The 10,806-nt window shown below is 37.6% G+C and overlaps 1 protein-coding gene, 1 non-coding gene and 1 pseudogene across 2 annotated transcripts; 1 reads left to right on the forward strand and 2 right to left on the reverse strand.

Annotated features, from left to right (window-relative positions):
* Positions 1 to 1,046, reverse strand: part of LOC135269479 (uncharacterized) — a 39,171-nt pseudogene extending 38,125 nt beyond the window's left edge.
* A 2,000-nt stretch (positions 1,047 to 3,046) lies between these two features.
* LOC110568780 (DNA-directed RNA polymerases I, II, and III subunit RPABC4-like) lies at positions 3,047 to 3,325 on the forward strand. Its single transcript, XM_064364229.1, has one exon. The coding sequence runs from the start codon at positions 3,054 to 3,056 to the stop codon at positions 3,228 to 3,230; it is 177 nt and encodes a 58-aa protein (XP_064220299.1). The 5' UTR covers positions 3,047 to 3,053; the 3' UTR covers positions 3,231 to 3,325.
* Positions 3,326 to 5,833: 2,508 nt separating this feature from the next.
* On the reverse strand, positions 5,834 to 5,940 carry LOC135271970 (U6 spliceosomal RNA). Its single transcript, XR_010340097.1, has one exon. It is a non-coding gene; the product is annotated as a U6 spliceosomal RNA (small nuclear RNA).
* Positions 5,941 to 10,806: the final 4,866 nt, after the last annotated feature.

Raw genomic sequence — 10,806 nt, forward strand, 5'->3', positions numbered from 1 at the left:
ACGCAGTTTCTTCATTGCGTCATTGGTCTTACCATTTGGTATTTTTGTAGTGGCTGGTAGTAGTTGTTCCTTTTCATGTTTAGTGCTTCCTTTAGAAGCTCTTGTAAGGCAGGTCTGGTGGTGACGAAGTCTTTCAGTAGTTGCTTGTCTGTAAAGGATTTTATTTCTCCTTCACTTATGAAGCCTAGTTTGGCTGGATATGAGATTCTGGGTTGAAAGTTCTTTTCTTTAAGGATGTTGAATATTGGCCCCCACTTTCTTCTGGTATTCGGGGTTTCTGCTGAGAGATCCACTATGAGTCTGATGGGGTTCCCTTTGTGGGTGACCTGGCCTTTCTCTCTGGCTGCCTTTAGCAATTTTTCCTTCAATCCTGGTGAATCTGATGATTATGTGCCTTGGGGTTGCTCTTCTTGAGGAACATCTTTGTGGTGTTCTCTGTGTTTCCCAGATTTGAATGTTGGCCTGCTTTGCTAGGTTGGGAAGTTCTCCTGGATAATATCCTAGAGAGTGTTTTCCAGTTTGGATTCATTTTCCCCATCTCATTCAGGTACACCGATCAAGCACAGATTAGGTCTTTCCACATAATCCCATATTTCTTGGAGGCTTTATTCATTTCTTTTTACTCTGTTTTCTCTAGTCTTGCCTTCTCATTTTATTTGATTGAGTTGATTTTCAATCTCTGATATCCTTTCTTCTGCTTGATCAATTCAGCTATTGAAACTTGTGTATGCTTTGTGAAGTTCTCGTGCTGTGTTTTCCAGCTCCATTAGGTCGTTTATGTTCTTCTCTAGTGTGGTTATTCTAGTTAGCATTTTGTCTAACCTTTTTTCAATGTTTTTAGTTTCTTTGCATTGGGTTAGAACATGTTCCTTTAGCTCAGAGACGTTTGTTATTACCCACCTTCTGAAGCCTGCTTCTGTCAATTCATCAAACTCAGTCTCCATCTTGTTTTGTTCCCTTACTGGTGACGAGTTGTGGTCTGTTGGAGGAGGAGATGCATTCTGGTCTTTGATAGTTTCATCCTTTTTGCACTGATTTCTTCCCATCTTCATGGATTTGTCTAGCTTTGATCTCACAGAGCTGCTTGATGATGTAGTCTGTCCCTTGTCTGTCTGTAGAGGCACTGCTGGGCTGCCATGAACACAGTCCTGCTGCTGTTTTGGCTTCCTGTGTCTTTTGTTTACACAGGGAGATTAGGCCCGCCTCTGTAATGGCAGATGCTCTTCCCCCCACCGAGCTCGATCCTTCCAGGTTGAACTTGAATTGATGTGCTGGTTAGGAAACCCTCAAGCAAGAGGGCTTCAGCCTGCTGGGCTTTGTTGGGGGAGGGACCCGCCTAGCCTATTGCCTGTCTCCCTGCTTTTAGCACCCTCTATCTCTGGTGGGGGTGGTACCTCTGTCCTGCAGGCTCTCCCTGATGGCCAATTCATCCACCTAGATCTGTTCTGACAATCCGAGGCACCAACCAGGGCTGCTATTCAGTTCTACACAGGTAACTCAGGTGCTTTTCAGCCCTGCAAAGATCTCCTGGTCTGTGGGTTGCAGAGGTGTTGGGAGAAGTGTAGTGTGCCAGGGGAGGAGGAAGCCCCTGATCCTCTGGTGAGATGCCCTTCCTGGGTGGAGCAGCAGCCTGCCCAGTCTCAGTTTGCCCTCTTTGGGCTATGCCCACTGTCCAATCAGTCCAATTAAAATGAATCTGGTACCTTATTTGGAGATGCGGAGATCACTCGCTTCTGCATCTCCCTCACTGGGAGCTATACCTGGGAGCTGTCACGGTTAGGCCATCTTGGTGGAAATCCAGTGTTAAAATATTTAACATAAAAAATTCAAAATGATTGGGAATATTTATGTACATTAAGCCCCAACTCTATGATAAAATATTATGCATGTTTTAGAGGAATATTTAGTGATATAGCAAAATGTTATAACAAAAAATAAATGTATAAAATTGGACTTTATGATCTCATCTTTGGTTAAAATGAATTATTGCATGCATAGAAAAAAGACTGAAATCATGTTCCAAAATATTAATAGTTGTTATTTCTGGATGGTATCTTTATAGATTTTTGTATTTATTGTTTTTTTTTTTTATATTTTCTACAATAGCATGTATATTTTATATGATCAGGTTTTCAAAGCTTTTTTAAAAAACTCTTTTTCATAACAGTTATACTAAATTTAAAATCATACTTTTATATAAGAAATAAAAATTTAATAGTTTAAGAATATAAACAGTCCTTAATCCACGTTAGAGATTTTCATGAAAAATGAAGAAAGCCTGACATATAAACATGAAAAGAAAGTATTAAAGAAGTAATCACTTGATACAAGTTTCTGTCTGCCTCACCAATCCAAAAGTTAAGCCATGGAGCATCAGTAAAGTAAGGGTATAATTTTTAATATTAGTAATAATTAATAGGTTTTTGAAAACCTATTATGCAAACTGCTTTAAAGCCAAATTAATTCTTTGAATATAAATTTGACTTTAATTCTTTAAATTTAAAGAATTAATTTGGAAGCAAGATGGATATTGTATCAACTTTGTATAAATCCTATTATTCAAGCATTCAGCAAGGTGGCATTGGGTATGAGCCATTTCATTTTGGAAAGAAAAGTAGCCACCCATCTAATCCTTCCAGGAAAGAAATGTTTTAACATATGGCAGAGCATGAGGCATCAGGTGTTATAAATCCCAGCTGTCATTCACACAACTAGCAGGCTACTATGAGAAATATTCTGGGTATTCCTATTCAGTAGTGTGATTCAAGACCTAGGGAGAGTAGCATATTACAGATTATTAATAATCCTTTTCCATTAAACACGCATTTCTTCTCAGAATAATGTAAATTATGATAACTGTTAAGCAACAAAAGCCCATCTACCTCATTCAACCGTTGCCCTCCCCAAATAAAATAAAACAAAAACAGATACTAAAACTGTGAGTTGTTCTGAACTTTCTCCAGTTAGCTCAGGAAAAACATTTACCTAAACTGCAGCTTCTTGTAGCCAGTCTTAAGAATTCCATCTATGTTCGCCCATGTTGCGGGCTAACAATGGACACTCAGAAGGACATTCAACCTCCAAAGCAGCAACCAATGATATATATCTGTGGAGAATGTCACACAGAAAATGAAATAAAATCTAGGGATCCAATCAGATGCAGAGAATATGGATACAGAATAATGTACAAGAAAAGGACTAAAAGATTGGTCATTTTTGATGCTCGATGAAACCTGGGAATTCAGAGGAATGTCTTCACGTATATTTAGATTTGCTCTCTCAATGTTTCTAATTGTCGTATAGCTTTCGATTTTGCATACTGCAGTTTCCCCATATCTTCAGGGGATGCATCCCAAGGCCCCCGGTGGAGTCCTGACATCTCAGAGAGTACCAAACCTTTATACACCTTTTTTCTATATATACATACCGATGATAAAGTGTAATGTATAAATTAAGCATAGCAAGAGATTAATAAAATAAAACAATGATAACATACTGTAATAAAGTTATATGAATGTGGTTGGTCTTTCTTGCTCTCAAAATATCTTCTTATACAGTGTACAGTACTCACCTATTTTCAAATATGGTTGACTACAGATAACTGAAACCACAGAAAGGAAACTTGGAATGAGTGAGGCACTGCTGTTCTTAGGAATACAACTATATACATATGATTTTATTTTTAAGACCATATTGTATTTATCTACTAATATTTTGTATAAAGCAATTTTTTGTTCCATTACATGACTTTTTGTTTTACTCTATATGTAATCTGACACACAATTAAGGGTAAAGTTGCTTACCTGAACCACGCTTTTAATCAAAACCTAGAATCATCTACAGTGCTTGTTAAAAATGCAAGTTTCTAGAACCCTCTGAAGTTCTGATTAAATTTATTGGAAACCAAAAAAAAAAAAAAAAAAAAAAAAAAGAATTCCATCTATGTTCAAACTCTACGAATTTGTCTCAATTTCTTCTGCTACCATAGGCATTGGTAGGGATATAGAACTAGGGAATACGCAGCACAGCCAAAGAGCTCTCATCCTGGTAGAGTCTCTAAGTAATGCTGCTTGTCTAATCTTCAAGACACACAAAAAATTAAACTATATGGTTAGTAATTTTAGCTATATTAAATTTAAAACTTCTACTTACCAAAAGCACTATAAATAAGGTGTTCAAGTAACAGGTAGGAGAAAATGTTCACAAGGTACAGAACAAAAGACTAAACTTCACAATAAATAATGCTTACAGATGAAAGAGAAAATGACAAATGGCCCAATAAAAATGGGCAAAGGACATAAACAGGTATATGAGAGAGAAAATCCGGAAGCAAAAACATATCAACAGAAGCTCTGTCTACTACAAATTAAGAAATGCAAATTTAAGCAATAAGAAGAAAAAAATACACATTCTTCTAGTTGGAAACAAAGTAGAAAGTCTGATAACACCAAGCACAGAGGGATGTGAGTTGCTGACAGGCATATAAATAGGTACAACCATTGGAAAACAGTTCGATACTACCTAGTAAAGCTGAAAATGTCCTTACACCAAGACTCAGGTTTTTTAGTCCATGGAAGCTTGCTTACATATGCACAAGGAAGAATGTATAATATAAGAATGTTTATTATCTCACCCTCTGAGGCAGCAATCAAGAAAATAAAAACAGTCTAATTCTGCATTGGTTGGGAAATAAACAGCATGTAAGTATTCATACAGTAGGTTTTCATATAGTAGTTAAAACAAGTACAGGTATACAGTGGATCAATTTCAAAAATATTAAGTAAAAATGAAAGTAAATCACAATAGGATACAATCAATACAATACAAGATATATAAATATTATTTTGTGCATGTAAAATTATACACAAATTATACCAAATTGAATGTATCCTATTGTGATTATTTTGATTAATGTAAATTTTTTTTCTCCTTTTTTGAGAAGGAGTCTCACTCTGTTGCCCAGGCTGGAGTGCAGTGACGCCATCTCAGCTCACTGTAACCTCCACCTCCCAGGTTCAAGGGATTCTCCTGCCTCAGCCTCCTGAGTAGCTGGGATTATAGGTATGGGCCACGACACTTGGCTAAGTTTTGTATTTTTAGAAGAGATGGGGGTTTCATCATGTTGGCCTGGCTGGTCTCGAACTCCTGAACTCAAGTGATCTCCCGCCTCAGCCTCTCTAAGTGCTGGGATGACAGGCATGAGCCACCATGCCTGGTCCATGTAAAATTTATACATGTATAGACACCGTATATATAGAGAGAGCATATATACAGTGTCTTCATAGAGACAGCGTGTGTGTGTGTGTGTGTGTGTGTGTGTGTGTGTGTGTGGTCTAAACAGAAACTCATGCATGGCAATGACATGTTATTGACAGGAAATGGCTAACCCTGGGGAGGGAAAGCAAAGAGATGGAAGTATGGTTTTAGGGATATCCATAATACTATGTATCTATATTATTTTATTTATTTAGAGAAAAAACATTCTGAAGCAAAGATGGCAAAATGTAAGCATCATTTAAATTCAGATGGTAGGTAAATGGTTGTCTAATATTATTTCCTGCATATTGGAAATATTTAATGATTAAATTAGTTCTATTTAAGGTATTAATAAGAAAAACACTCCAATTGCTTGGAGAAATATGAAAGCAAGACATATTGAAGCAATCTGAGAAGGCTTAAGTTCATTAATAGAGTTAATTTTGTCCCCATGACAAATTCTTGATGTGACAGCTCTAATTAAGCCTGAAAGAACATCTGTTTTTAAACTTATCTTGGTGGTGAAGGAGGACCATTTTTTACTTATCTCCCATGACAGTGTGACAATTAAATTTTTTTTTATATGGAAAGCTTCACGACTTTGCATGTCATCCTTGCACAGGGGCCATGCTAATCTTCTCTGTATCTTTCCAATTTTAGTATATGTGCTGCCGAAGCGAGCATGACAATTACATTTTTTTTTTTTTTTGAAAGAAAGAAAGAAAAAGAATAAAGAAGAGGAGGAAAAAGGAAGAGAAAGAGAGACAGAGAATCGGAGTATTGCTTTCTTGCCCAGGCTAGAATGCAGTTTATGATGGGTATTGAAAACCTCTTTTATACCAATAATTATACTTGATGTAAACAGGAAGGAATAAGGGAAGAAAATAACAAATGAGCAGCCAACCAATATTTCATTTAAACCTATGAAATGCTATGCGATTACTGAGGAGTGATTTACTTCCAATTATGCAATCACTTATGGAATAGCTGTGAGGTGGTAATGTATGTTTTATGTATTTCAAGTGTAGAGTTCTATAAATGTTTATTAAGTTTACTTGTTCCGGGTCTGAGTTCAAGTCCTGGATGTCCTTGTTAATTTTCTGTCTCGTTGATCTATAAAATCATTAGCTCTTCTTGTTACATTGATCCTTTTGCCATTATGTAATGTCCTTCTTTGCCTCTTTTGCTCTTTGTTGCTTTAAAGTCTACTTTATCAGAGGCGAGAATTGCATCTCCTGCTTTTTATTTATTTGTTTATTTTTACTCTCTGATTGGTTGATAAATCTTCCTCCTTCTCTTTGTTTTGAGTCTTTGTGTATCGTTGCATGTGAGATGGGTCTGGATGCAGCATACCAATGGGTTTTGGCTTTTTATCTGATTAGAATATATATAACTTTAATACTGGCATTTGATGCTAGCTGGCTGTTTTGCCCATTAGTTAGTGTAAATTTTTCGTTGTGTTAATGTTCTTTTCTTTTTGATATATTTTTGGAAAGGCTGATATTGGTTATTCCTTTATATGTATAGTGCTTCTTTCAGAAGCTCTTGTAAAGCAGGCCTGGTGGTGGTGAACTCTCTAAGTACTTGTTTGTTCGCAAAGGATTTAATTTTTCCTTTGATTATAAAACTTAGTTTGGCTGGATATGAAATTCTGGGTTGAAAGTTCTTTTCTTTAAGGATGTTAAATATTGGTCCCCACTCTTTTCTGGCTTGTAGGGTTTCTGCTGAGAGATCTGCTGTAAGTCTGATAGGTTTCCCTTTATGGGTAACCTGACCTTTCTCTCTGGCTGCCCTTAGTATTTTCTCCTTCGTTTCAACCCTAATAAATCTGGCAATTATGTGCCTTGGGGTTGGTCTTCTTGAAGAATATCTTTGTGGTGTTCTCTGTATTACCTGGAGTTGAATATTACCCTGCCTTGCCAGGTTGTGAAAGTTTTCCTGAATGATATCCTGAAGAGTATTTTCCAACTTGGATTCATTCTCTTCATCACATTCAGGTACACCTATCAAATGTAAATTAGGTCTTTTCACATAGTCCCATATTTCCTGGAGACTTTGCTCATTCCTTTTCATCCTTTTTTCTCCAATCTTGTCTTCTCATTTCATTTCACTGAGCTGGTTCTCGACTTCTGATATCCTTTCTTCTACTTGATCAATTCAACTGTTTAAACTTGTGCATGCTTCGCGAAGTTCTCGTGTTGTGTTTTTCAGCTCCATCAATTCACTTATATTCCTCTCTAAATTGTCCATTCTCATTAACATTTCGTCAAACCTTTTTTCAAGGTTCTTAGTTTCTTTGCATTGGGTTAGAACAAGTTCTTTTAATTCACAGAAGTTTCTTATCACCCACCTTTTGAAACCTGCTTCTGTTATTGGAACACACTCGTAATCTATTAAGCCTTGTTCCATTACTGATGAGGAATTGTGATCCCCTGTAGAGGGAGAGGCATTCTGATTTTGAGTATTCTCTGCCTTTTTACGCTGGTTTCTTCCCTTCATTATATATTTATCCATCTGTCGTCTTTGTAATACCGACTTTCTAACTAGGTCTCTGAGCAGACGTCCAATTTGTTGATTCCCAGTGCCGAAATCTGAGCAATCCACTGCTCCGGCCAAAACAGCGGTGTTAAGATTGATAGTGCTTTTCTGCCCGGGAGTCTCCGGACTCTGCACCAAAAACTGGTGTGCTAAGGCACCAGCAAAACCGCCACACCGGCCACAAGAGTTGCCCTGGCAACACATGGGGCTCCTCTGCTGGGAATCTCCTGGTCCATGAGCAACAAATATTCGTCTGAAAGTGTGGCATCCTCTCGTTCTCTGCGCTTTTACTGGGAACTACGAGCCCGAGCTGCTAGTGATCAGCCATCTTGGATCTCTCTTGACAATTACATTTTAAAAGGTTTCCAAGCATTCTTTGACCTTACATTTGTGAGCAACTCATTCATACTTCAAATCAGTTTTTTGCTATTTATTTGAATTTTTTATTATATTTGCTTCTTTGTGTTTTTTTGTTTGTTTGTTTTGAGACAGGCTAAAGTGCAATGGTGTGATCTCAGCTGGGTTCAAGCAATTCTCCTGCCTCAGCCTCCCAAGTAGCTGGGACTATAGGCATGTGCCACCATGCCCATCTAATTTTTATTTTTATTTTTTCATATTTTTAGTAGAGACAAGTTTCACCATTTTGGCCAGGCTGTTCTCAAACTCCTGACCTCAAGTGATCAGGCTCCTCGACCTCCCAAAGTGCTGGGATTATAGGCATGAGCCACCACACCTGGCTTTTTATTTGCTTCTTTGTGTTGCTGATTTAATTGTTTGATTTTCTCTGACATCATATACATTTTATAAAAATGCAAACCAATATAACTTAAGGAATCCAAACTAAAGAATGTCTTTGTACCCTGGGTAACCATCACAGTAGCAATTGGTTCAGTCAAGAGTCATTAATGGGTGCCGAAACTGGTGGGCAAAAGTTTGATGGGAAACAGAATATAGTGTTGAAGTATCTTGCCACAAATTGCTTTTTAACTATAAAGGGAAGAATAGTACTTCACAGTGGAGAAACCAGGCAGATATTACTTTAACCAAAGTTAGCATCATGACTACTGAGATAAACCAACATCATGTAAATTGATGTGTGTATGACACAACACGCTGAGATTACAGCATCACTTCACTGCTAACCCTAACCCAAACTGCATAACCCAAATCTAAGCATGAGGTGACATCAAACACACCCAAACGGGGGAATAGTCTACAAAGTAACTGACCCACATGCTTCAAAAATGTCAAAGTCATGAAAGACAAAGAAAGCCAGAGGAATTATCCCAGATGGAATAAGGCAAGAGTGACATGGCAGCTAAATGCAATATGTGATCCTGGACTAGACTGGACTTTGTGTCACAAAATTATTTTTCTTTTCCTAAGAATGACATCATTGGATAATTGGTAATTTTGAGTAATTTGTTTCATGTTGCTTTGGTTGAGAAGCCTCAGAATGCAAATTTAATATAAAGTAATTTAAGTATATACACCATGTAACAAGATTAAAACTGTGAAAACATTAGTCTCACCTTGCCCCTATAGGAATGATCCAGTTCAAAAAGATGGTTCTTCATACCTTGCTCTCAAAAATTACAAACAACTGTCATAGTAACATTGACAGAGAATTTCTAATACATATAGGTCCTGAATATGTTACAGATTTCATAAGATAAATTTAAGGACTATTGGTGGGAGCTCAGTAGCTAATCTATTCTACTGGAAAGCTGAAAAAGGAGAAAGATGATTAATAAGGCTATCATAACCAAACAACATGAGTCTTACAGCTTATACCAGCTTTCAGAACTGCACTTAGAAACACAGTGGCAATCAGTCCAGTACCTTGACCTTGATGCAATGCATTCTACTTCTTGTATCATTTAAATGTAGTGGAATTGTTATCAAGATGAGTGTTAACACATCCAGTTTTTTGGATAATGTTCTCCATAAGTTTTATATATTGACTGCAATGCCAATTATAGTTAAAGGCAAGCTTGTTTCTCATTAACTATGTAACTTCAAGCTGATTACTTGGCTTCTTTGAGCCCTGGAGCCTCAATTTGTTATATGATAGGATCAGAATCTCTTGTCTCTGAAATTCTTTCAACTCTAGTTGTGGGTCATTCGAGATTTCAGTCAATAGTTAAGTTATCCATAAAAATGATATATTTTGGGCTGGACGCTGTGGCTCATGCCTGTAATCCCAGCACTTTGGGAGGCAGAGGCAGGCAGATCATGAGGTCAAGAGATCAAGACCATCCTAGCTGACATGGTGAAACCCAGTCTCTACTAAAAATACAAAAATTAGCTGGGCATGGTGGCGCACACCTGTAGTCCCAGCTACTCAGGAGGGTGAGGCAAAGAGAATCGCTTGAACCTGCAAGGTGGACATTGCATTGAGTCCAGATCGCACCACTGCACTCCAGCCTGGTGACAGAGTGAGACTCCATCTCAAAAAAAAAAACAGATATATTTGTCTTTTTTTTTTTTTTTTTGAGACGGAGTTTCGCTCTTGTTACCCAGGCTGGAGTGCAATGGCACGATCTCGGCTCACCGCAACCTCCACCTCCTGGGTTCAGGCAATTCTTCTGCCTCAGCCTCCTGAGTAGCTGGGATTACAGGCACACGCCACCGTGCCCAGCTCTAATTTTTTGTATTTTTAGTAGAGACGAGGTTTCACCATGTTGACCAGGATGGTCTTGATCTCTTGACTTCATGATCCACCCACCTTGGCCTCCCAAAGTGCTGGGATTACAGGCGTGAGCCACCGCACCCGGCAAAAATATATATTTCTTTTAAAGCCAAAATAGAAAACCTCTCTTCTTTAAGAGCAATTCCTTATGTTAGCTTATTTTATGAAGTATTTTAGATACATGAAAAATGTACAATTAAGAATAGAACAAACTTAAATGTACCCAACATCCAGCTAAAATACAGAACATTACAGTTTGTTATCTATCATGTTGGCAAAAATCCTTGAGTCTGACAAAATGCCTTATTATCATCTCTGCA

Source organism: Aotus nancymaae, unplaced genomic scaffold, assembly GCF_030222135.1.
Source record: "Aotus nancymaae isolate 86718 unplaced genomic scaffold, 86718_ANA_hifiasm-v0.15.2.pri h1tg000006l, whole genome shotgun sequence".
Lineage (NCBI taxonomy): Eukaryota > Metazoa > Chordata > Mammalia > Primates > Aotidae > Aotus > Aotus nancymaae.